The 27,531-nt window shown below is 39.5% G+C and overlaps 1 protein-coding gene across 2 annotated transcripts in view; it reads left to right on the plus strand.

The window, feature by feature from the left end:
* USP34 (ubiquitin specific peptidase 34) overlaps nucleotides 1–27,531 on the plus strand; it is a 170,106-nt gene that overhangs the window by 49,830 nt on the left and 92,745 nt on the right. For both annotated transcript variants that reach the window (XM_089528821.1, XM_089528822.1), the window contains exons 8-20: nucleotides 2,291–2,352; nucleotides 4,490–4,571; nucleotides 4,656–4,748; nucleotides 10,916–11,041; nucleotides 11,386–11,515; nucleotides 14,560–14,595; nucleotides 16,196–16,326; nucleotides 17,346–17,977; nucleotides 19,062–19,276; nucleotides 22,473–22,588; nucleotides 22,670–22,797; nucleotides 23,800–23,889; nucleotides 26,538–26,633. In XM_089528821.1, coding sequence (XP_089384947.1) covers nucleotides 2,291–2,352; nucleotides 4,490–4,571; nucleotides 4,656–4,748; nucleotides 10,916–11,041; nucleotides 11,386–11,515; nucleotides 14,560–14,595; nucleotides 16,196–16,326; nucleotides 17,346–17,977; nucleotides 19,062–19,276; nucleotides 22,473–22,588; nucleotides 22,670–22,797; nucleotides 23,800–23,889; nucleotides 26,538–26,633 — 1,937 coding nt within the window. The remainder of the gene's footprint in view (nucleotides 1–2,290; nucleotides 2,353–4,489; nucleotides 4,572–4,655; nucleotides 4,749–10,915; nucleotides 11,042–11,385; nucleotides 11,516–14,559; nucleotides 14,596–16,195; nucleotides 16,327–17,345; nucleotides 17,978–19,061; nucleotides 19,277–22,472; nucleotides 22,589–22,669; nucleotides 22,798–23,799; nucleotides 23,890–26,537; nucleotides 26,634–27,531) is intronic.

Here is a 27,531-nt window from a genome sequence, read left to right on the forward strand (position 1 = left end):
CACAAAGAGCATGCTGCCGAGGTGGGGGTGGGGGGCTGCAGTGCTGTAGTACACATAGTTTCTGAGTGTTATATGGTAACTATAAAAACCATAAGATCTCTCATAGAAATAATATTTGTACACAGAATCCCAACCTCATTCTATAATGAATTCTTTCATTTGAAAACTAGGTTACACAACACACACAAAATCAAGGAATGTGATTCTGATATTAAATAGGAAATAACCAAATGCTGGAATCATTCTTCAGTTATGTTCATATTTCTGAAATTTACAAAGCAAAGTGGAATGCGTGTTGTAGTTAGATAAAATGTGCACTGTTCAAAAGAAGCTAGCTATGTTTCTTGATTCCTCTCAGTGCAGATTCCATAAGGTCTGTTAAAAATTACTGCAATATCAGATCCAAGTTATTTTAAATGAACTCTCTGTAATTGAGATTTTCCTCCAGTTGTAATAATGCTGTAGGATATCAGGCAGATAATTACATTTTGAATGTTGACTTTCCATTATGATAGGCCAATTAATGCACCCTCAGAATAAGAAAACTATCAGCGCTTTGATCACATCATCTTAATTACATGTATATCATCCCTAGAAGAAATGTGGGGAGGAGAGATGCAGCATTGCAAGATTTTGCTATTTTAGGACATAAAAGTAATTTTGCAAATAATAATTCAGGAAGTGATCTCCCATGATGTTTTGTTCCACATCTGAACTCCTCTCTCTCTCACTCCACATCTTGCATCCACTTAGGCCATCTGTCTACTACACCTGAGCAATCCAGTAATGTAATCTTGACTGTTTACATAGTTTCGTAAAATTGAACCCTTCCTCATCATAGTCTCTGAGACAGAAACACAGTTGCTTATTAGCTGCTTGTCTGAAAAGTATGTGTATGTGTGCATACATGTGTGTGTGGCTCCTTGTGACCCAAAAATGATAACCAGGAGTACTTAATTGGCAATGATAGTATTATACATCTCTTCTCAGTGGAGTCAACAGTTGAGGTCTGGATTTCTTTTTTATTTTGCCCCTTCCATATCCTGATTTATTTATTTAGCCTGCTGGATAGAGATACTTCCGTTCATAAATGAGCAGGAGATGGGGAATGATCCCTTTCATCCCCAAGCATTAAATTGATTACATAGACTTGGGGTTTCAGTGTGCAGTAATCACACACAAGACAATGTGAATAAGGAAATTTTCTTCTTGGTTTGTCAATGTCAAGTAATTGCAGGCATGTTATAACATTTTAATTTGTTTACATTGTGTTATTTTACTTGCATGCACCCTGAGAACTTTTGATATAGGATGTGATAGAAGCAAATAAATAAATACTGTTCTGTGTGCAGCTTGTAGTCTCCAGCTCCTTTCCATTGTAACCCCCCTCTCTCTTTCTTTCGACTATTCCATTTCTTGTTGCAAACTTCATTTGTAGCTACTTAAAAACTGATGTTTATAAGACCTGTTTATAAAATTCAGACTAAAATAGCTGCAGCTTCTCTACCAAAGGATCCATAAAACCTATGGCAGTCAGGTCCACACAGACTCACATATCCCCTGTGGTTTGGTTGCTGGGTAAGATCTAAAGTGCGCCATGTTGAGGTGTATAGATATATAAATAACTTGTTGATACATGTTGAGTCGCCCATATTCAAAATGCTTGGAAGCAGAAATGTTTGGATTTTGAGTTTTTCCAGATTTTGGAAATATTTGCATGTACACAATGAGATATCTTGGACATGGAAGCCAAAACTACACATGACATTCATTTATGTTTCAAATACAGATTACACACATAGTGTAAAGGTAATTTTATACAATATTTTAAATAATTTTGTGCATGAAAAAAAGGTTGCATACAATGAACCATTGAACTTGTGACATGTTGGCACTCAAAAAGTTTTGGATTTTGGAGCATTTCAGAGTTCGAATTTTGGGATAAGCAATACTCAACCTGCATATAAGATGTCTTGGTTGTAGTAATGCAGATAATGAACAGCAGCCCAGTATGGCTTTTGTCACTGGAGGTTCCACATTCAGAGGTCTTGTACATTTCTGCAAAACATCAATACCTCTCTAATTATTTTAAACATTAAAGAAAAATGAATCAAGATATATTTAGTCAAAAGCAGTGAATAGTGTTGAGTGAAGAACACCAGTTATAGTAATCATCTATATTAGCTGAAGGCACTTTTGCTGATCGCTTGTATGAAATGCTGATTTAAGTGGAATTCCTTTTAGGTTTTTAAAGCTGAGTCTTAATTTGTTTTTCTTTTTTCTTTTGTAGAACCAACTTCATACCTTCAATGATGTTTGTAATAATGAATCTTTGGTTTCAGACACAGAAACGTAAGTAGGATTGTTACTTTGTGTACTTCCATTTAATTGTCTTTGCTATCACCGAAGATTACACTGGAAGATTTTGTTCCACCTTATTCTGAGTTTTGAGGAGGCTCTTTTTACGTATGTCACCCCTATCCAGGGTTATATCCCACATGTGGCACAGTCTTACATTCCCCTGGTATTTGGAGAAGAGGAACTGCCCCTTTCCTCTGCTGTGTGTAAAAATTTATAGTTTTATGTTTATGTGAATAGGGCTTCTAGAATTCCAATACTGGATACTAACAGCCACATGAATCCATTTTCTTTTTTAAAAAGCTTGTTATTCCAGTTGCCATTATTTGTTTTTCTTGTAAAAAACATAAATATCTATTGAAGTTAGTTTGGCGCTCTTTCTATTACACCTGAAGGGCAGCAACTTCTTTATATTTTTACAGGCGTGTATAAATGCACTTGAATTCCTACTTCAAATGGCTTTGTAAAATATCATAGTAGTAGAGGGAAGATAATTAGAGATTTAAAATAGCAATCCTTCTAAATTTAACTCGTGCAGCTATCCTTGGCTTAAGGCAGGCATCTTTCCCATGATAGTAAAACTTACTGAGTGTCTTTATAATTGTCAAGAATGTGGTGGTAATATTTTTGCTCTCTGTTTTAAAATACATTCCAGTGATCACTCTATTATTTTATTGTTTATTATTCCAGTTTATGTTCCATTTTTAAACATAGTATAAGCAAAGAAGCTCCATACTGTACCATACTGATACTAATCACAAAATGGGGGCTCAGGAGTAGAAGTTTAAAAAATTGTGGCTTTGGGGACAGAGTCAGTCACATGCATCTACTGTATGCAATGAGCGTATGTATCCAAGAAAAAAAATACCAAGCTACTATAAATCAGAGTCATGTGTGTGTGTGTGTGTTGTGTGCCTTCATGTCATTTCTGACTTACGGCGACCCTAAGGTAAACCTATCATGGGGTTTTCTTGACAAGATTTGTTCAGAGGAGGTTTGCTGTTCCCTGACTTTGAGAGCATATGACTTCCTCTAGTTGAGGTTGAGAGCATGTGACTTGTTCCAGGTCACCCAATGGGTTTCATGGCCGAGCAGGAATCAAGCCTGGTCTCCAGAGTCATAGTCCAACACTCAAACCACTACACCACACTGGCTCTCTTACAAATCTAAAAAGGTGCTAAATTGGTTGCTCATAGAATAAATCAAAGACAATCAGTTTACAGTCCTATTTTAGAGGTGAGGAACAGATCTAGTCTTAGCATTGGCTTTGTTTAGGTCAACTCATTCATGCAAAACATTGTTATTTATTGGAAGTGCTTATAATTTATTGACTGCCTTTTTACTTGCTTTCTCTTTTAAATGGCAAGGCCAGGCTGGTTGGTTGTTGGTGGTGGTATCAAAAATTAATTACAGGCTTCTTTATGAGGAGACAAAAGTATTTTAGTACGGAACAAGGCACAAAGACTCACTCTTGAATGTAATGACATTTACATTGCAAAAATTAGATTTTTTTTAAATGCATTTGTTTTGATGGCTGTTAAAATATACAGTAAAAACAAGAAATACAGAAACTCCTGAAGAAATGATGATGATGATGATGATGATGATGATGGTTTATTTATAAAGTGCTATAAATTTACACAGTACTGTACATAGTAATCAATTAAACAAAAAATAAAAATAAAGGCCTGCCAGAGGTATACATTCTAAGAAGAAACAATTACAGGTAATGCATATATTAAAATCTAAACAGTAAATACAAAACCAAACAGATTAAATAACTTGAACAACCCATCACTTTGTGATTGTTTAGGATATGAAAGAAAACCATTTTACATGAAATTTGAGTTAATATTACAACTGCTGCCACTGCTTGTTCTTTTCTTTCTTTTTTTTTTAACGGTTATTTGCTCTGAAGATGTATAAACCTAAATTATTACTACAGCTACATCAGCAGCCAGTTTCACATGGTCAGCTGTCTTGTATTAATAAAGAAAATTTCAGGAAAGTCCTGGAAGTATGCCTGCCAGAATTACTGTTGTTCATATAATGCTTGTGTTTATGAAACAGCAGTTTCAGAGACACAGTAGGGATGTATAAAGACACTTATTCTTTTGTTCCCTTTATGTAGTTCCATTGCAAAGGAGCTTGCAGACTGGCTGATTAACAACAATGTGGTGGAACATATTTTTGGACCAAACTTGCATATTGAGGTAGGCTTAAAATACATTTGGATTTTCTTTCATTATTGTAAAGTTTACTTCATATTGTATTAATTTTGTCTTCCTGTTTTCCAGATCATTAAACAGTGCCAAGTGATTCTTAATTTTCTTGCTGCTGAAGGACGGCTTAGTACACAACATATAGATTGCATTTGGGCTGCAGCACAGGTATATCTTTATTTAAAGAGAAGGACCAAGAAATATGGCTTGGTTCAGGTGTAATAGTAAAATCCAAGACAGCCATGGTCAGGCTTAGATTCACATGTTCTTCCCTGCTGGTTTGAAGGGATTAAAAGCTTTCAGATTTGAATGGTTACAGTTTCACATTGTGCTCAGTTTATTGACTGTATTCTGAAGTTATTGTTCACCATTTGTTTTATTGCCAAACTATGGAAAATGTAATTTATTTTTTCTGTGATTATTCATAAATTATGATCTGAAATCATAATTTTAAAAATAATCACAATTGGGAGAAACTATATTTTATTGAGTTTAAATGTAGTGGTGAAAATGCTTTATTTAAAATTGAAAGTTGTCAAACTCATTCCTTCATGCACAGACAAAAAGAAGAGATGAGTGGAAAAGCACACCAGCCTGAGACTCACTGTATCTTGTTTTTGTAGCATTAAACCACAAATACCAGGCGATCTCTGAAGCAATCTGCAGCACATCAGGATAAGATTATTTAATCCAAATATTATTTAACAGCATCTACAAAATGATATAACAGCAATTCCCACCCTCACTAAAATGAAGAAAGCTTGTTATAATCTGGAATCATTTTGTCTGTGGAAAGACTTCGGACTATGTTTAGTGCTGGTACAAAAAAACAATGCTTAGGCCCAGTACACACGGGCCCTTTAGCACGTCCTGGCGACGTGTAAGGGTTGCCTCGGGGTGCCGTTTCCAGATGCCCCACAACCCTAGGACGTCGCCAGAATGTCACAGCTGTGCGGTGCTGTATACACAGCGTGCACAGCTGTGACATCACTGCCGCGCGCCTTCCAGGCAGGCGCACGCAGCAGTGATGTTCTCACGCTGCCGCAGGCAGTTTGCGGCGGCGCTAAAAAGAGGCCTTTTAGCAGTCTTTTTGTTTCCACGTAGCCTTGCCGCGCAATTTGGTTGCTGCAGCGCGGTTACGCGGAAAAGAGAGGTGGCCACTGGCCACCTCTTTCTGGCGGTCTGTACCCCGCCTTAGTGTCAGTGTTCTTTGATTGTAAAGTATGTCTTTTAAAGTAAACTCCAATTGCTGTATATTGGGAGTGCTAGGACAAAAGAAAAAATAGGTCCCATAAGCATGAACCCTGCCCACCACTGTGCTGAATATGTTGGGAGTTATGTTTGAACCAAGCCTTAGATTATTTTATTGGCTCTCTGTTTTTTTACATTGTTGGTGTTCCTGGCGTTGAATCACCATCAGAAACATCTTTTTACCTGAGAAAATAGCTCAGGGCGATCCAGTGTTGTGTAAAGAGACTTCTTCTGTTCGTGGAACGCAGCTGTAATTTCCTCTGTTTTGCATTCCCACAGAGTTTGCTCTGGTAGATTCTACAGTCTTCTGGAAAAGATTTTAGGTGGCTCAAGAGGCTGAGGGGTTGGGTAGGGGACTCTGTTCTGCTGATAGATTCACTCCACTTGGGAATAAGCTAACTGGATAAAATTTTAATAATAATAATAATAATAATTATTATTATTATTATTATTATTATTATTTATTTTCTCGCCTCTCCCAGATGGATTGAGGTGGGATTACAGTCCATTAAAACCCATACATCAATAATAAAAACGTATAAACTACATCAATAAAAATAATACAATTAATCTTAAAACTAACTCATCATCAAGTGGTAATGCAGTAGATTCGTACAATGGTCTGAAGGTGTTTCTTACACAAGGTCAAGTGGGTAAGCTCGCCGGAAGAGATCCGTCTTAAGTGCCTTCTTAAACGGCTCCAAGCAGGTAATGAGATAGATCTCTTCCGGGAGACTGTTCCACAATTTCAGAGCAGCTGCTGTGAAGGCTTTCTGGGAAGTCGATATGAGCCTGGTTGATTGATGTTCTAACATGTTCTTCCCAGTTATTCTAAGTGTGTGGGCCAGATTGTGTAGGGAGAGGCGTTCCCGCAAGTAATTCGGGCCTAAGCGATGTAGGCTTTAAAGGCAATAACCAACACCTTGTATTGTGCCCAGAAGCTAATTGGCAGCCAGTGAAGAGATTTTATATGGTCAAACCTGGATGATCCAGTGACCAGTCTGGCTGCCGCGTTTTAAACCAGTTGAAGCTTCCAAACTTGGTACAAGGGTAGCCTCATGTAGAGCATGTTACAGAAATCAAAACGAGGGATTACCAGTGCATGTACCACTGCTTCTAGGGCCTTTTGATCCAGGTTGGCACCATTCAACACACCTATTGAGTATGCAACCAATGAAAATGTGACTAGCAAGTAGAAGCAATGGAACAAATATGCAAAAGAGTGGTTTTCTGTGTAATCCAAAATTGATTGTGCAGAATGGAAATAGAAATATCTGGATAGCTTTTTAAATTCCTCTTGTATTATTGCTAATTTGGGTTAGTCTTGCTTTTCCTTTATCAATTATCCAGCAAGAAATATTAAAATTACCTAACTTAGGGAAGGGAAATGTGGCCCTCTATTTCATAGACAGTATCCATTAGTCCTCACAATTGTCTACATAAGTAGAGTTTATGGGAGTTACGTTCCAACAATAAGTGAAAAGTCACATATTCCTATTCCATGGATTCAAGCATCCACGGCTTGAAAATATTCAAAAATAACTAAATTTTGAAAAGCAAACCACGATTTTGCCATTTTATATAAGGGGACACCATTTTACTATCCATTATATTTATTGGGACTTGAACATCCATTAGTTCATCCCCGATGTTATTTAACATCTATATGAAGCCGCTGGGTGAGATTATTCGGAGTTATGGAGCTGGGTGTTAATCAGTACAACGATGACACCCAGATCTATTTCTCCGTGTCTCCTTCGTTGGCCTTGAATTCTGATGGCGTTTCCTTTCTCAATGAATGTCTTCGGGCAATAATGGGCTGGACGAGGAAAAACAGATTGAGGCTGAATCCAGACAAAACGGAAGTGCTCATGGTAGCGGCCCCGAAACCAAGAATTGGGTTGCAACCTCCGGTCCTGGACGGGGTCACACTCTCCATCAAGGACTGCGTTCGCAGTCTGGGGGTGCTCCTTGACTCGTCGCTCCTGATGTCGAACCAGGTAAATGCGACAGTCAGGAGCGCCTGTTATCAGCTTCGGCTGATATGCCAGCTGCGCCCTTTTTTGGAAGTAAGGGATCTTGAGACTGTTGTGCACACGCTGGTAACCTCACATCTAGACTTCTGTAATGCGCTCTACATGGGGCTACCCTCATGCTTGGTCCGGAAACTGCAACTAGTACAGAATATGGCAGCCAGAGTAATTTCTGGAACATCTAGGAGGGACCATATTACCCCGGTTCTAAAGTCCCTCCACTGGCTGCCCATTTGCTTCCGGACCCAGTACAAGGTGTTGGTTATCACCTTTAAAGCCCTAAATGGCTTGGGTCCAAACTATCTTTGGGACCGCCTTCTCCCCTACAATCCTCCCCGTGCACTCCGCTCCTCTGAGAGAGGCCTACTTCAACCACAAAAATCTAGGCTTTTGACTACCTCCCGGAGGGCATTTTCCATCGTCACCCCCAGACTGTGGAACGGCCTGCCGGATGAGATCCGTCTGCTTACATCCTTAGACAGCTTTAAAAAGGCTGTTAAGACAAATCTCTTCCGGCAGGCCTTCCCAGAATAGAGAACCCAGCCTCAGAAAAAACGTCTGGGAATAAAATACTGCCACTCCCATTGATGGTTTGCTGATGTGATGTTGTTGACCGTTTGGTCAGTTTTTAATTTGTATGTTTTTTGTTGTTTTTTGCTTGTTTTTAATTCTGCATTGGATTTAATACTTTTTTAAGGAGGGGAGGGCACCAGGGATTTTATATGTGCTGTATTTTTAACTTCGTTAGCCGCCCCGATTGTTCTCAGAGGGGCGGGATACAAATAAATTTTATTATTATTATTGTTATTGTTATTATTATTATTAGTTTGGGTATCCACGGGGTGTCCTGGAAGCAAACCCCAGCGAATACCAAGGGTTCACTGTATACCTTTTGTTGTCTTCTGTATAGTCCAGACTCAGACTCAGCCATACTTAGAGTATGCCCATTGCACTCAGTAAGACTTCAGTACCCATAACTAACACAAGTCCCCTTGATTCCACTGTGTCTTCTCTAAGTATGGTTTAAATCTGGATTTGGCACATCTTAGTTGTAGTTGTAGTTGTATATGTATAGTTTATTGTTAAAAGCTAAATGCCATCACAATATAAAATAGATCCAAACAGTAAATACAAAAACAGTATTAAAAAAAAACCAAGGCACAAAAACCACAAATAAAACAACATGGTAAAATTAGTAAAAGAGACCCATCAACAAAAAACAATAATACATCATAAATAATAAAAACATAAAACTAGAATGGTTCTAGTCATAATTCCAATCAAGAAAACTGATTCTAATTTTGCTAGCAGCTAAACCAAATTTTGCTACCATAGAAGTAACAAATACATTGTTGCCGGCCAAAAGGACACAAATCTGCTGAAGGCAAGATCTATCGGTAAGGGATTTTAAAATACATCCAAGAAACCTTTGTCTAGGAGATATATAGGGAGGACAATGTAAAAGGTAATGTTCGATATTCTCCACTTCCCTGGTTTTGCAGATACATAGTCTTAGATGGACAGGAGTGTTATTATATCTGCCCGTCAAATAGGCAGAAGGCATACATTGGTACCTTAGAGCAGTAAATGCTTTTCTAGCAGGGGCAGAGTAAGATTATTAAAGTAATGCCCTAACCCAGGGGTAGGCAATCTTTTTGATCCGGGGGCCGGGTTGCTGTCCCTCAGACAACTGGGGGGCCGAAGCCAAAAAATAAATAATTAAATATTTTTTTTTTAAAAAAAAATTATATAAATAAATAAACTGGGACAAATGTAAGACAAAATTTTCAAATGGAGGACACTTTTTAAAAAAATAGAATACACGTGAAAAAATTCGCTAATTTTTTAAAAAATGGTAATATAAATGCATGTTTCTGAGGCTTCTATAGATAATTGCCCCCCTTGCCCGCCGCTTGCTCCCCCTTGCCCGCCGCTTGCCCCCCCTTGCCCGCCTCCCCCTGATAAGCCAAAGGTCCCTTGCCCTCGCACGAGAGGCCAAAGGCCCTGGGGGCAATTGGCGGCAGGACTGGGCTGGGGCCGGTCCCAAGGCCTCGCCGGGCCGCATCTGGCCCGCGGGCCGTAGGTTGCCTACCCCTGCCCTAACCCAAACGATGTCTTATACAATGGATACCAAAAAGAAAAAGAAGAGTTCGAAAGTGCAAGAAGATTGGCCCATTTGTGGAAGCAAGATAAATTTTCTCTTTAATCAGTTGCTTGACTCTACGGGTGGCATAGTTTGGAAGTGAGTCCACATTAATCTCATAGCTCTGCAATATTGTTCTAACTATAGATACCCAGGAGCTTGGAGAGTTAACAGATATTTGTTCTAAAAAACATTTTTTGGGAAGCCTGGAATCACTCATGGATAACAACTTTAGCCAGTAGAAGGCAAGAGCGGTATGTGTACCAGCTTGAAGAGTAGTTTGGCCTGTTTCAGCTCTCAGAAAAGAGACTGTTGTTGTAGTTATAAAGTCAGCTTCAGTTTATGGGTGACCTTGTGGATCTGAGGCCTTCACACATGCTGCTCATCAACTCTGCTAATATGTTGCAAATGCCTTTATTTGTTTGTTTATTTATTTATTTGTATACCACCTTTCTGCCAACTTGGATCCTAGATGGTGCACAAAAGCTTAAAAACAACAACTATAAAACAGTACAATTTTAAAACACAGTCAACACACCTCATTAATATTACAGATAAATGTATAAAATCTTGTAAAGAATACTAAATTAGCATGCATAAAAACATACCAAACAAACACCCAATAACAAGCCTCCCTGGGGCACAATTATTTATTTTTAAGCTTTAATAAACTTCCTTTATTAAATCAACCCATCTGTAATGTGTTCCTTCTTTTTTTTCTGCTACCTTCTACTTTACTGGGCATTATGTTTTTAATTAGACCATTTAATGTACTTTATCTTGCATGTGTAAAATAATTTAAAAGGAGGTATCACCACATTATGTAAAATAAGCAAATTTTGTTAGTTATAAAAATCCTGTTACATTTTTCTATACTGTGTGTTTTATCTTGTCTCTTTTTTTTCTAGCTGAAGCATTGCAGTCGCTACATACATGACTTGTTTCCTTCACTGATCAAGAATTTGGATCCTGTTCCACTCAGACATCTTCTTAATTTAGTATCAACCCTGCATCCCAGTGCACATACTGAACAGGTGAAAAAAAACAATTTTAAAGCAATTTGTTTTCTGTGGCACAGTCCACAATAAAGCTGCACTGCAGTTATCTGGTTGAAATGAAAAGAAGTATTGTATTAGCAGAAGCCCATTTTTATGAGATTGGATTTTACCTATTGTACTGTACATGCACTGACTTTTCTTGCTGTATAACAACAAGCTTGTGTCTTTTATAGTACGTGGAACTTTTATTTTTCATGCAAAAAGCTGCATAGCTTGTATAAAAATTACAGGTTGTGAGGCTTATTGCCATGCATTAAATACCAGAAATTATAAGCTTTGTTTTCTAGTTTCATTTGTTTGCAATCTTTATTTGTTTACAGACATTATATTTGGCATCCATGCTCATTAAAGCATTGTGGAATAATGCACTAGCAGCTAAAGCCCAGCTATCAAAACAGAGCTCATTTGCCTCTTTGCTAAGTACAAACCTACCAATGGGAAATAAAAAAGGTAAGTATGTATTTGCTTCATGTATGTCATAAATGATTATTGCAGAACAGTTGCTAATTTTGGGGAGTAATTAGGGTTTTTAGTGATCAATATTTTGACATTTGTTGGATGCTTCATGTATTTAGATAAAAGATATCCATACAGGTTATGAATAGAATTGAAACTGCCTTTGAAGAAAGACATTTGTTTTGTTCTTTGTTTTTTAAAAAAATAGAATCATAGAGTTGGAAGAGACCGCAAAGGCCATCCAGTCCAACCCCCTGTCATGCTGGAAATTACAATCAAAGCATCCCCGACAGATGGCCATCCAGCCTCTGTTTAAATACCTTTAAGGAAGGAGACTCCACTACACTCTGAGGAAGAGTATTGTACAGTCAAACAGCCCTTACTTCCAGGAAGTTCCTCCTAATGTTGAGGTGGAATTTCTTTTCCTGCAGTTTGCATCCATTGCTCCGGAGTCTCTGGAGCAGCAGAAAACAAGCTTGCCCCCTCATCAATATGACATTCCTTCAAATATGTTAAAAGGGCTATCATAATCACCTATTAACCTTCTCTTCTTTAGGCTAAACATCCCCAGCTCCCTGAGTCTTTCCTCATAGGACATGATTTCAAGACCGTTCACTATTTTAGTCACCCTCCATTGGACACACTCTAGCTTCTCAATGTCCTTTTTGAATTGTGGTCCCCAGAACTGGATACAGTATTCCAGATGGGGTCTGACCAAAGCAGAATAGAGTGGCACTATTCCCTTGATCTAGACACTATACTTTTATTGATGCAGCCTAAAATTGCATTGGCTTTTTAGCTGCCATATCACACTGTTGACTCATGTTCAACTTGTGGTCTACTTGGACTCCTAGATCCTTTTCACATGTAGTCACATTCAGCCAGGTGTCCCCCATCCTATATCTGTGCATTTCATTTTTCCGTCCTAAATGCAGTACCTTATCTTAAGGAGGCACTGAAACAAGACTGTGGGATTCCCCTGCTAAACACCAGTGTAAAGAACCCCTGCTGGCTTGGCCTTTGTTCCCAAGCTCTGTCACTGCGTTCACTTCACTGGGCCTGTAGTTATGTAGGGATCTCCTGGCTACAACCTCCTTTCAGAGGCAAGTCTTTGACTAATTTTCTCTAAGCAAAAATACCCAGAAACCCCTTAAGGAAAAAAGTTTAAAGAAAATGCGGAAAATTAAAGGAGAACCCCTCCAACAATGTTCCCAGGTAAGCCTCTCCTGTGTACTCCAAACCCTCCTTGACTATGGCGCACGCCACTCCCAGCACTTAAACAGAATTAGGGTTCTGGCCCTGCCCACCAATGATCCACAGAAGTATCTCAAAGTTTAAAAAGTTCAGATCTCATCCAAACACATGGAGAAAGAGAACCAGCCTTTCCTCCTTGAAAGAAGGGAAATGATTGTATGATTCTGTGATCATAGTAGACCATTGATTCCCAAAGGGAATGGTACTGGCCCCTGGGGGTGGTGGAAAGATCTAGGAGGTGGTGAGGGAAAAGGGGCAGAGGGGGCAGTGAGGAAAAAAGATGCGCTGGGGCAGAATATATGTACACAAAAAAGACAAGAGGAATCAGCCTTTGCCAACCTTTAAGGCCATAATGATGATGAGGGTTGAATGAAACATCTCTCTTTGGGGTCCCTTAAAACAGACAGTCTCATTGATGCAAATAATAATAATAATAATAATAATAATAATAATAATAATATAGTTTATTTGTAACCCGCTTTTCCAAAATTTTGATCAAAGGCTGGCACAGATGAGACGCTTCTTGGTTGCTGCCCCCAAAGTGACCGGGTGCAAAGGGAGCAGTGACCAAGATAGATTGTTTTGAATTTTCAGTAGGCTTAATATCAAGCAATAGGTGTTGTGGGCACTAGGGTTGTTGCGAAAGAAGCAAGGAGGCAGTAGCCTGAAGATGTTTTGGGACCACTTTGGTAAACTCTGAGAATGACACTCCCTTGCCTGGATTTATGCTGCTGAATAACCTGGAAGGCACATTTTTATCAAATAAATACTGCCCACCAGCATCTAGGCAATACATGTTAGGTAGCACACTGTTACAGAATTAAGTCATAAATCATACCAGGGGTGGGCAGATCTTGGCTTGTGGGCAGCCTGCAGTCCTCCAGACCCATTAGTTCAGGGGTCGGCAACCTACGGCCTGTGGGCCGGATCCGACCTGTGGAGGCCTTTCCTCCAGCCCCTGTGCAGTCCTGCCGCCGATTGCCCCCATTTCCGCGCCGCTCCGGGTGCCATTTTGTTTTTCAAAATGGCGGCCAAAGTCTCGCGGGGGTTATGGGTTTATGGTTTTATGGTTGCCGTAAGTCAGGAACGTCTTGAAGGAATGTAACAACAACAAAACATATACCATAGTAATTATGCATTTTTGGTGAACTAAATTAAATTAAAAATAATTAATTTTAATTATTTTAAAAATTAAAATCAAAACATGACTTTGGAATACATTAGGCGCATAAACCAGTCTGAAACTACAGGATTGACATGATATCTTGGCTTGTTCTGAAACTAAAGCTTCCCTGTTTGGTTGGAACATGAAATTATTTTTAATTAGAAACATCTTGGTTTCATCATGCTGTGATGGGAGGGGTGAAGAAAGTACTTGCGAGGGCATAAGGTTTGTTCAGATCTTAGCTGATTAAGCTCTAGCCTAGGCCATTGTGTGAATATCTTTTCTATTAATTAGGTAAAAATAATTAGTTTTAGCATTAGATAATCACACATTTTAAGCTATCGTATATTATTAGAACTTTTGGTTGTTTATGATAAAGATCTGTATTCTCTTTAATTTCAGTCAGTAAATGTTAATTTTATGTATACTACTTCAGAAGGGTCTGTCAAAGCTACAATAATAGGAATATCTTGTATTAAAAGTATTATTATTATTATTATTATTATTATTATTATATTTTTCTTCACCAGTATTCTTATATGTTATTGTTGGCTATATGTTTTGTGATAAATAAAGTTGTGCAGAGTGTTCTCACACCTTTTTGCCTCTTTTTCTTCAGAGGAAGAAGATCTCCGGAGAGCAGCTCCATCACCATGTAAGTTACTGTAGAAGAATATTATAACATCAAATACTATAATCTTTACTTCAAACATTTTCTTACATAGAAACTGAAAGAAAGTTAAACTCTGCAGCATTATTGAAATGTTTTCTTTGAGCATGTAAGAAAACATTTCAGTAATGCCTCAGAGTTTACTTTTCTTTCAGTTTCTATGTAAGAAAATATTTAAAGCTACATTCTTGGGGTAGTTACCAAGTTGATGTGTCTATGGGGCTGGCCCTTGACTTCTCCAGACTGCCCTTTTTCTGGGTGAATTGCTTCTACTGGAAACAGTAATTATTCTTTTAAATAGCTTGTAGGTGTCTGTTGCACTGTTTAATGTCAAAAAATATCTTTTTCAAAGCCACAAATAGACATCCATCTCTCTCTCTCTCTCTCTCTCTCTCTCTCTCTCTCTCTCTCTAACATTTTCAGCAGTCTGTTTGGCCCCAGGAACAAAAAACAGGTCCCAGGCCCACCACTATTGCCAACTCACATAACACACACTGACTAGGATCCTGTTAAGGAACAATGTTCATGCTACTGCTGGCTGTGTGCATAGTTCTGTATTTTCTTTGCTTACGTAGGGTGGCATCTCATATCTGCTCACACAAGCTATTCCTTTCTGTTGTGAAAAGGGCAGGCAGCACAATAGGGCCAGCTGCTGTGCTGGTTACTTGAGGAAAGCTCCCCTCCCCACCATCTCCTGAGCCACTGTTGGCATGCTAGTGGTGGCTTCTCTCCTGGACAGCTGCCTTGTTTTTGTACTGTCTACCTTGTTAGTTTTGTTGCTGTTATGTGCCTTCAAGGAGTTTCCGACTTAGGGTGACCCTAAAACGACCTTGTCATCTTGCCAAGATTAGTTCAGAGGAGGGTTGCCATTGCCATCCTCTGAGACTGAGAGAGTGTGGCTTACCTAAGGTCACCCAGTGGGTTTCCATGGCCCAGCTGGGATTCACACCCTGGTCTCCAGTGTTCTAGTCCAACACTCAACCATTACACCATGCTGGCCCTCATGCTAGTGGTGGCTTCTCTTCTGGACAGCAGCCTTCTTTTCTTATTGTCTATCTAATCCCACATAACTATTGTATATGCTGAGCTATAAGTCGACCTCATGTTTAAATTGCACTCTTGTCTTTCACCAGGGAAGGGGTCCATTTTTAATAAGAGTTAAAGTATAGCATTTACATTGAGCTGTGGGTAAGTTGACCTAGGTTTTTGGGGTCACTTTTTGGCTAAAATTTCTAGACTTATACATGAGTATATACAGTATGCTTATGGGACATTTAGCTCAATCATTTTATTTTAGATAAATGTATCTAATCTCAAATGTAGTGGGTAACTGCTTCTGGTGTCTCCTGGTTATCAGACCTGGTTCCTGCCAAATCAAAAAGAGGAAGGTTGAGTATGGAAGGACAAAAATGTGTAGCAAAAGCAGCAGCTTCAGCATCTCCTTGTTACTGAGACAAGATGACTGATACACTTCCCATTATTAGTAGAAATTAAGATTTGACTGTGATGACGACACACTTATCCTGCGTTAAAAATATTAATTTTGCTTTTACCTGGAATAAGTTGAAATTTCTTCCTGAAACAGGGTCACCTGCAGCAAGCCCTCAAAGCAGTGACAACAGTGATACACATCAGAGTGGAGGAAGCGACATTGAAATGGAAGAACAGCTGATTAGTAGAAATAAACATGTCCAGCAGCGACTTTCAGATACAGAGGTAAAATAGCTTTGTTCCCCCTCCGCTGTCGGGATGGTAGCTTCAACAGACAGGTGAAGGAGTAACCTATCAGTTCTACCATCTTCCTCTGGGCTGTGCCTCTTTATGTCATAGACTGCTGCCACACTGCAGAATTAATGCCATTTTACACCGGTTTAGCTGTCATGACTCTATCCTATGGAATCCTGAAATTTGTAGCTCTTTGTAGCACCAGAGCTCTTTGATGGAGAATGCTCAATATCTCACTAACTACAAATCCCAGAATCCATAGGATTGAGCCATGGCAGTCAAAGTGGTATCAAAATATATCAATTCTGCAGTGTAGATGCTGCCATAGTCTGATCTTCTTTGAAGGGACAGTTAATTTGGGCAGAATTACCACAGGTTTTTTGCCATTGATAAATGCCAAAAGGACTAATTAATCCTGCCAGCTGGGTGTTACAGGTATCCATTGATGGGTATAATTTCATAAATATTTAAACTGCCATCTTGCTGATTTGGACTGTGGACTGTTTTCCCTACCTCTTGGTACAAACAGAGGGATGGGGTCTACTTTTTATACATTCTAGAAGAAAGGATGTAGATGTCTGCCTTGCACAAAGCAATGCTTATTAGATCAACTAAGATTACACTTAAGTATGAAAATAGTCACAAACTCTCCTCCAAGGAATCTCAGTTATGTCTATCAACCCAATATGAAACCACATTCATTTGTATGATTTTCCTTCCAAGAATTGGTTAGCAATATCGGCCTAATGGTTGCTTTGGCATTTTTTAACCGTCTTACACTTTTGTGTGTGTTTTTACGTTAATTGGAGTATATTTCTACTGTTTGTTGCTGGTATGTTTTAGAGAGTTGTTTGCATTATTGTAATTTGATAGCTTTGTTTTTTTCCCAAGCGACAGGGAAATATCAGTAGGCACTGAAAGTGCAGGATGCATATTTCAGAAATATATATATTTTATATATATTTATATTTAAATATATATAATTCAAATTGTTTTATATTTCCTTAAAGGAATCAATGCAGGGAAGTTCTGATGAGACAGCAAATAGTGGTGAAGATGGCAGCAGTGGGCCAGGTAGCAGCAGTGGGCACAGTGATGGATCCAGCAATGAGGCCAACTCCAGCCATGCGAGCCAGTCTGCAGGGAGCCCAGGCAGTGAGGTGCAGTCAGAAGACATTGCAGATATTGAAGCTCTCAAGGAGGAAGAAGAGGAGGAGGAGGAAGAGCGAAGTCATAATTCCCAAAAAAATGGTCGGAATACAGAATTGAGAAGCCGGAAAATGGAATCTCAATCAGGCATTTGCTTGGGAGATTCTCAGGCATCCGCTGAGAGAAGTGGTGTAAGCAATGGAACTGGAAATGACCATGTTTTTAATACTGACTCTGTACCACCAGTGGATAGCCGAATTAGAATGTTAGACCCTTGTTCACACACCGAAGACACAGACCATGATATGACTGGAGAAATGAGTGCAGCTCACATATCACAAGGTTCTCAAGATTCTTGTATAACGCACACAGGAGACTTTCTTGGGGAAGCAATTGGAAATGAATTATTTAACTGCCGTCAGTTTATTGGTCCACAACATCATCACCATCACCATCATCACCACCACCACCATCACCACCACCATCATGAAGGGTAAGTTATTTATGGTATATATACATTTTGTTTGGGGGGAAACGTTTCAAGGTAATCAGATTTGATGCCTTGAAGAAACTGGGTTTTCTGACATAAGTAAAATACATAAAATAATCAATTGTATGTGCTCATTGCTTATTTTAAATAATTGTTTCTGACTCTGTTAATCATGGAAAACCAACAAGGAACTGAGCTCTGAAATTTGCCTGAACTCTCATAATTACACGGAGACTAATCCTTCCTCCAGTGTTTGTCTCGATTTACGTTTTTCACCATCATTTCATGCTTTTTGGCAATAAGGCATTAGAACTTTCTGTATCTTAGAAATTTTCTGTGACAGTCATAAGACATTGAATTTATGAAACCCTGACATTTGGCCACTTTAAAGTATGGTTTGTGTGAATGCTGTGAGATATTTTTTCCTCACCTTATTCTTGTGAAATTTTTCTTTTCATATTTAGCAAGAAATATGTGATAGTTGAACACTATTCTCCAGCCTTATTTAAACATGCATTATATATTTGCTATTATGCACACAGTTACTTCTTCCATTTATATGGAACTCTTGTCTAAATATGAGCAGTGGTGAGAGGAAATTAATTTAATATTTTAACATGTATATATCCAAGTATGTTTTATCAAAATTACAAAAAAAGAGAAGTACTTGTCTATACTCTTTTAGAATGGTTCAGTTGTTCATGTAAACCTACATCTTGTTTTTGAAGATAAGATATAAATTCCTACTGTGGTCTGCAGTACTTAGAGCTAAACAGGATTGTAGGCTTCTGATATTGCTATCCTTGCAAACTTTCTCTTGCTATAAACCAGAGATGGTTTTGCTGTTGAGAATGGAAATCTTGTGGATGTTTAATTTGTGGATGTAAAATGCTTTTTGCAAAGAACCCATGTACTCAAAGCATGTGCAGTTCTGTTTTTATTATGTTCATATGCATAGTTTCACCTTACCTTTTATTATGAAGAAAAAAGCTTATCTCTTCAGGCAATAGGAATTCTGTAAAATGTTGTTTTTCTATAGTCTGTTGGCTTTGTGTGGACTCAGTGTTTGTTTGCATGTATCTTTCAGGCACATGGTTGATGACATGTTAAGTGCTGATGATGTTAGTTGTAGCAGTTCCCAAGTCAGTGCAAAATCAGAGAAAAATATGGCAGATTTTGATGGTGAAGAATCTGGCTGTGAAGAAGAACTGGTACAGATTAATTCACATGCTGAACTGACATCTCATCTTCAGCAGCACCTTCCAAATCTTGCTTCTATTTATCATGAGCATCTCAGCCAAGGTAAGAGCTAGTAAAAGGAAAGATTTGTTTTAGCCAACCAGCAACTTAAAAGAGAATCAAAAAGGACTAAGTAGAATAGTCTGTGTAGAGATAAGATGATAAAACTCACTTTACCATTTATTGGGCTACTATTCTGGAGGCCAGGGTTCAATTCTCAGCTCAGCCATGAAACCCACTTGGTGACCTTGGGCAAGTCATATGCTCTCAGCCTCAGGGGAAATCAACGGCAAACATTCTTTGAAGAAATCTTGCCAAGAAAACCCCATGACAGATTTGCCTTAGGGTCGCCACAAGTTGGAAACTACCGTATTTTCCGGCGTACAAGACGACTTTTTAACCCATGAAAATGTTCTTCAAAGTTGGGGGTCATCTTGTACGCCAAGTTAAGCCCCGGCCTGCTCCCACCTTCCCAGGCCCAGGCCTCCACAGAGCACCACTGGCCTGCTCCCTCCTTGGATTTGGATGAGGGGTAGTCTTAAACAGCGAGTATATCCCAAACTCTATATTTTAACAAGAAAAGTTGGGGGTTGTCTTATACACCCAGTTGTCTTATACGCTGGAAAATACGGTACTTGAAGGCACACAACAACTAAACCGTCAATTTCCATTTTACTTCCTGGGCCTAAAGCAACTGGAGTGAGGAAAGTTAGAGTGAAAAATGCCTATGTGGGGACATTTTTAGTAAAAATAAATAAGAAAATGTTTAAACGGGGGGGGGGGGGGGGGCGCTTGGGAGTCTCAAGTGGTCCCTGGTTTAGTTGAATCGTGATCTTGTGAGCATGTTAGCCTTCAAAACTTTTTAGTGCCCCTCGTGCTCTGCCTTCAACAGCAGCAGGCTTCTAATACAGGAACAAGATGTAGGAGGTTTTTCCTACCCATGCCAGGAAACGTTTCTCCTACTTTGTCTTTGTATGCTCTGGCTCTGATGGACACATAGACAGAGAAACTAAAATATGTTGGAACTTTAGAGAGTAACGTTGTAAATGTTTAAACTGTGCATATGTTAAAATGATTTCAGGAAATGAAGTGCTATAAAAGAGCAATAAGTAAGGCAAGCAAAACTCACCCTTCCTTGACTGCTATTATTCGTCATAAAATTGCCCTGTTTAAAATCCTGTTAGAGTTTCTAAAGCAGATTGGGACAATAAAGCTTAGAGTTACGTAGACTACACATTATCAGTCTGTCAGTGTTTTGAGTCATTCTGTCAAAGCCTCACTTGTCACACCTTCCTTCCCTGGAAATACAGTATTCATTATCAAGAGAGGGCTTTTTCAGTGGTTGTGCCTCACCCATCTAACAACCTTGCTTAGAAAACTTGCCTGGTGCCAACTGTAATGGCATTAGGCAAACCTATTTTATTTACCCAGGCATTTTAAGATGTGGTAATTTTATTTTGTGGACTGCTTGATTTTATTTATGTATTTATTGGTAATTACAATTGACTATACATCCCTCTGAATTCCTAAAAAGGAGGAAGTATAGTATAAAAATGTTTTTAAATAAAAAGCCATAAATAAACCATTGAGCCTGTGGAGGAGTTGATTCATTCTTTTCTAAACTATCAGTTGTGGCATTAAACTAGCCAGCTGTAAGAAATAGGTTGTGCCCTCCAGACAGTATGTCTTTATGGAAGTTTGAATTGGTGAAAGCAGTGTGTCCCTTGATACTTTTTATGTCACATCATTAATAAGGCTCAGCTATTCTGGGAATGAAGAGACAAGTCAACCCACAACACCAGGGACTATAGCCCAAGGACTGTGCATTCTGCGAAGAAGTCTGTCCTGCAAAATAAGTTTAGTGTGACAGTTTTTGAGGGCTGTTAAAAGTAAACGTATACTGTGTAATCTGCTTGGAAAAGTGGGATCATTTAATCTTTAGCTAATGCTTGAGGAATAAATCAAGGTTATGTCTCCAGATCAGTTGTTTTAATGTACTTTTATGCCTAATAGTTCTGATTTTTAGAGGTTTCTAGTCTGTTGTGGTTGAGGCCCACTTGAAAAGGTTAATTAAGAACCTCCCCTTAAAGTTCAGGATTCCTTCAAGTAAGAGAACTCCTTTGCTTCCTCCTCCCAGTTCACTGTACAGTGGGATCTCACCATCCGCAGGCTTGCCATCTGCAGATTTGACAGTGCGCAAACGTCATCCCTTTGTCCAAATGGTGGTACATGCACACAGCCACATTAGCAGCCGCATGCATCTTGAGCCACCACTAGGGACAATGGGACTTGAGGTCCTGTATTTTTTTATATCTGTAGGGGTGGGATGGGGGGTCCGGAACAGATCCCCTACAGATATGAAGGTCCGACTGTATATGTGTTATCATATTTGATCCTGAGCTGAATATACACATTCCATCATGATTAAGGCGTGTAGCAGGTCTCCATTAACATGGAGACTGCAAACTGTCTATGGTTAAAAACAGCATGTAAACTTGTAGATCTAGATAAGTAACAGTGGCTTGGATTGTAGTCACATGATCTCACCATAAAAAAAGAACTCTGCCACCAAAACAGGCTTCTCCATTTCTTTAAATGGGAGTTGCCACCTTGAAGCATTTACACAGGAATGCAGATAGGCAGACTACAATATTCAAAAATCTGAAAAAAAGTGTAATTTTTAATTGCTTTATCATATAAAGTTTTTTGAACAGTAAACTGCTTGACTTTTGAATCAGCTTCAGATTTTAATTGGAGAACCTGTGTAGCATAATATCTTTACAAGCAAATGCATACATGAACTACCTATGCAGTTGTTGTTAGATTTCCCAATAGAAATTGAGATGTTTCTATCATGCATACTTTTTCTTCATTATTGGATCTTGAGATCTATTAACCAAAAAACAAACAAACAAAAAAAAACAACCCTGTATTGAAGAGCTACTTTAAAAACTGAAGAACAATGCTAATAAATAAACAAAAAATCTCATATGGCTTTCATGCCATATTGATAAATGATTAAAAGGTTTTATGTTAAAGTGCTGAAGGCTATTCAACTATCTGACCTTCCTTCAGTAAATAGTATTGACTTTGTACATGTCTGTATTGGGTCCCTCATGTCTCATGAATGGTCTTCATAGGTGAATTGTTTTAATATATAGGGTTGTGTGTTGAGCATTTATTTACAGCTGTTCATTTTCAAAAGTCCATTCAAATCAGGGTATTCCATATTTTTTAATAACTCCTGTCTTTTGCTCAGGGCCAGCAGTTCATAAGCACCAGTACAACAGCAACGCAGTGACAGATATTAACTTGGATAATGTTTGTAAGAAGGGCAATACACTTTTGTGGGATCTTGTCCAGGATGAAGATGCAGTAAGTTGGATATCACACAAGAAAATTTGCCAGACAAATTGTAATAATAATTGTCAATAACTTTTCTCTTACTTATCCTAGATACATCTCTCTGAAGGTTTGATAAATGAAGCAGAGAAGCTTTTGTGTTCTTTAGTATGTTGGTTTACTGATAGACAAATTCGAATGAGGTTCATTGAAGGCTGTCTTGAAAATTTAGCCAATAACAGGTAAATGTTTTAGTTTGTGTGTATTTTTAAAATTTGTTGTAAGTTACACCTGCTTTTTCTAAAAGCATATCTTTGGCTTGCAATACCAATAATCTAGAGATGATTTTGTCATCTAATATCTTCAAGGAGTATGAACTACTTCTCATCTTCTACTAGTGTCTGCTGCCATTCATGTCTTCCGCTTCACAGATTGATGAAAGTCTCTAAAGAAAGGTCCGAAGTGTCAGAAAGGATTGAGCTTAGTGAAGCTGAAGTGTATACCTTGAGTCCTCTGCAACTGTGTGTCTCTCTCTTTTAAAGGACTCTGCTATTTTAGAGGGCTTGGAAAAATATTGGATTTACATAGAGTAATGGCACCAACCAGACCAAAAACAACAAGCAAGAGTCAGATACTCTTAAGCGCAGCTGGCTTCCCCTGGGAATTAATTTCAAAACTCTCTGTCACAGGGCAAAGGATTCTATCTTGATGGTTCCCCTCCACCAGTCTCACTCCTCACTCCTTCTAGACTTATCAGTAGTTCCTTTTATTTAGCAGTTTCTCCTTTTTGCCATCTGTTTCATGCCAAAATATCCCTCCAAATCCTTAAAGAAACCTGGCTGACTTGGCGGCTCGCTGATAGTGGGAGAAATGGTACATTGCATATACGTTGATCTATTCAGTTTTCACAGTCATTTTGATACATAGAATGATACAGATGTTTCTAGTATGAACTGGCTGCTTAGTTGGCAATTGCTTCGGCTAGTTAAGATTGTAGCTGCACTATTTAAACTGTTGCAGTCAGCGAATTGTTTGCAGCTTTCCCTGTTTTTCCAGGCAGTCGTGTGTCCAAGTTCACAGCAACATGGGGTATAATAACTTTTCTTGGTTCATGAATTCTATGAAAGTAATTATTCTGTAAATGTGGCTAATGGTAAATCTTAATTTACAGGTCAAATCTTTGAAAACGTTCTGCTTATATTTCAAGAACTTAATTTACATACAGTCATATTTTCTTTTCTTAGATCGGTTGTAGTTTCTCTTCGCCTTCTTCCAAAATTATTTGGTACTTTCCAACAGTTTGGGAGCAGTTATGACACACATTGGATAACAATGTAAGTACAATATGCAACAACCAATCAAAAGTGGGTGATTGTTTTAGGACTGCAATTTGATGTTGATGCCTTCCCATCTATGTTTATAATTACAATTGTACAACACAGATTACTTAAGCTTCCTGTCTTGGTATTTCAAACCTGTGCTATCCCTTGTCTCTTTCTTCCAGTCCTTAGCAGTTTAATGTAGTACATTGGTTCCAGTCAATTATTTTCCTTCCCTTTTCCTTTTGTTCTGATCAATTAGCCAGTTGTTTGTAGCTCAAACAATCCATGCTCTTTAAGCCCATCCCTCCCTTTGCATCAACATATTTGTGCCCTGTCTGAAATTACATTTCTGTGATGGTGGGATTGCCTGCACATGTGAGGCAAGAGGCTATGCTGACAGTAGCACTGATGCTGATAAGGTCTCCCACATCAGACAGGCTTTTGCTGAGGAGCCAGACTTTTAATGTGCCAAAAAACTACTGGGCATTAGCAGTAGGGGTGTGTGTGTGACACTGATGGAGGAATTCTCAGAGACAGCAACAGTGGGTAGTATAGCTAATTCCAAAAGAGCTAGTTATGTGCAGAAGAAGACAGTGGTAAGCCACTGCTGAAGCCTTTTACTTTACCTTATGACAATCCAATTCAAAATGAAACAAGAAAATACAGGAAGATGAGACTTCCAGGTTAGAAGGTATCCAACTAGCTACTGGGGAACAGCAGAGGACAAGCATGAGTAGTGCTGTGTCTAATAACACAACTGGACTCAACCTAAAAGTATGTTCAACTGTAGATGTGTGGATTGGTGAAAGAAAAGTCCAGAATTACACAACAACTGTAGTAGGAATTTGAGAAGCAGGAATCAGGGAAATCCTGGAAATTGTAAAAGAAGAAATGAAATGCTTAAACATCTGTGAACTGTGCATAAATAAGAGGCCCACATTAATAAATAAATAATAATAAAAGTTTTATTTTTATACCGCCCTTCTTGCAATCAGGGCGGTGTACAACAATAAAAACACATCCACATAGTCAAAAAACAATACAATTAAAATCACAGTAAAAACAATTCTGGCCAGCATACCAGTGCTATCAGAGGGGGGGAAGGCTAGCTGGAGCCTATATCCGGGAATGCTTTTCTAAACAAGAAGGTTTTTACTCCCTTCTTGAACTGGGCCAGGGAGGTGGCTGAGCGGAGCTCTCCGGGCAGCGAATTCCAGAGGGTTGGGGCCAAGGTGGAAAAGGTCCTCCTAGAGGTGGAGGCCAATCTTGCCCCTGGAACCCTCAATAGTTGCTGCCCAGATGTTCTGAGTGTGCGGGGCGGATTATATGGGTAAAGGCGGTCCTCAAGGTACCCTGGGCCCAAGCCATTTAGGGCTTTATAGGTTATAACCAACACCTTGTATTGCGCCCGGAAACGAATCGGCAGCCAGTGCAGATCGTTCAGTACTGGTGTTATATGACTGGCCCTGGTTATGCCAGTGACCAGTCTGGCTGCCATATTCTGTACCAATTGTAGCTTCCAGGTTTGGTACAAGGGTTGTCCCATGTAGAGCGCATTGCAGAAATCCAGTCGAGAGGTTACCAGAGCATGTACTACCGTTTCAAGGTCCCTCTGGCCCAGGTAGGGACGCAGCTGGCGGATCAGCCGAAGCTGATAGCAGGTGCTCCTGACCGTCGCATCCACCTGGGATGTAAGGTGGAGCGACGAGTCAAGGAGCACCCCCAGACTGCGTACCGAGTCCTTCATGGGAAGCGTGATCCTGTTCAGGACAGGTGGAACCACCGCCATCCCCGGGCCAGGAGAACCTATCACGAATACCTCCGTTTTCTCTGGATTCAGACTGAGTCAGTTTTCCCTCATCCAGCCCATTACCGACTCCAGACAGGCCACGAGAGGAGAGATGCCATCCTCAGTCACTGCATCAGTCGGAGACATAGAGAAAATTATTTGGGTGTCATCAATGTTCTGATAACCCCGCGCCCCATGTCTCCGGATGATCTCTCCCAGCGGTTTCATGTAAATGTTAAAAAGCATGGGAGACAGAATGGCTCCTTGAGGGACCCCAGATGTAAGGGCCCTCTTATCGGAGCACATGTCTCCCAGCTGCACCATCTGGAACCTCCCAGAGAGGTAGGACCGGAACCACTGGAGCGCAGTGCCCCCGATTCCCACCTCTACCAGGCACTCCAGAAGGATACCATGGTCTATGGTATCGAAAGCCGCTGAGATGTCCAAGAGCACCAACAGGGACACGCTTCCCCTGTTGATGCCCAGACGGAGATCATCGACCAAGGCGACCATGGCCGTCTCAACCCCGTAGCCCGCCCGAAAGCCGGTTTGAAATGGGTCCAGACAATTAGCCTCCCAGGAGAACTTTAGAGCACAAGGAGGACATTTTCACCATGTCTTTGGTCCTTCCTCGATAGTTTTAGACCCAGAAGAGACCCTTGTTTAAACAACAAGAGGTGAGTGAAAGTCACTTTTTCAAAATAAGTTTGCTCAAAACATGGTGGAAATACCGCCTTCAACCCCAAGAGAGTATTCAGGGCCACACATTTTTTTTGCCGGGGGGAGGGGGAATAATGTGAGTTTAAACATTGTTAGTTTTTTTCCATCAAGTTGCTGTGAAGTGATATGTGTTTGTCTCAAATTGAAATAGGTGGGCCGAGAAAGAACTGAACATGATGAAGCTTTTCTTTGATAATCTGGTATACTACATTCAAGCTGTCAGAGAAGGACGGCATAAACATGCATTGTAAGTATGTTGTTAGAGGGAGGGGTCCTTTGTCAATTCATGGCTTGGGTCTGAATCCAACTGTTAGTCCCATCTAGAGTAGATCCACTGAATCACTTATAACTTGGAGCAAGATCCCAATTATCAACAGCAGAGTATATGCTCTGCCAGTGTGCTTTCACGTATGGAGGCAGTGGCAGCGGGTAGTGTGAATAACAGCTTCTTAGCCATTCTGGAGATGTTCTGGTTAGGGTAGTGGGCAGGAGTGTTGTGCTCATGCAGGAATGGGGAAACAGCTTGCATAAGGATACTTCCTTACGTTTGTTTGTGTTGTGTGCCTTCAAGTTAATTCTGACTTACAGTGACCCTAGGGCAAACCTTTCATGGGATTTTCCTGGCAAGATTTGTTCAGAGGAGGTTTGCCAATAAATGATTAAAAATTATACAGCTGCTGGCATAATGTTCCATGAGAACTTTGGCCTTGGTAAATCAATACTTATTTAAGTTCCATTGGTTTAGTAGCTCTCTTCTAGCAGTTGGATTTAGACTTAAGTATTTTTAACCTCTTACTTGTTTTACTCTGGAAAAAAAATCTATCTCTGTGTTACCAAAATTAGCTTCAAAAAGGAAAAGAGGAAGATCACATTGTAGATGGGTAGACTCAATCAAGGAAGCCACTTCTATGAGTCTACAAGACCTCAGCAAGGCTGTTAAGGATAGGGTGACTTCGAAGTCCCTCATTTATAGAGTCACTTTTAAGTTGAAGTCAACTTGAAAGCAGCTAACAACACAACAAGAATTAATTTTTGCACCTAATTTTTTATGCTTACTCACTTGCTAATTTTTCTTAGGATGTACCTTAACATTTCGGTGAGTGAGAAAGGATATCCTTCACACAAAACTTGTTACACGACAGATT

This window comes from Sceloporus occidentalis, unplaced genomic scaffold (assembly GCF_023333645.1).
Source record: "Sceloporus occidentalis isolate IW3139 unplaced genomic scaffold, rSceOcc1.0.p SCAF_6, whole genome shotgun sequence".
Lineage (NCBI taxonomy): Eukaryota > Metazoa > Chordata > Lepidosauria > Squamata > Phrynosomatidae > Sceloporus > Sceloporus occidentalis.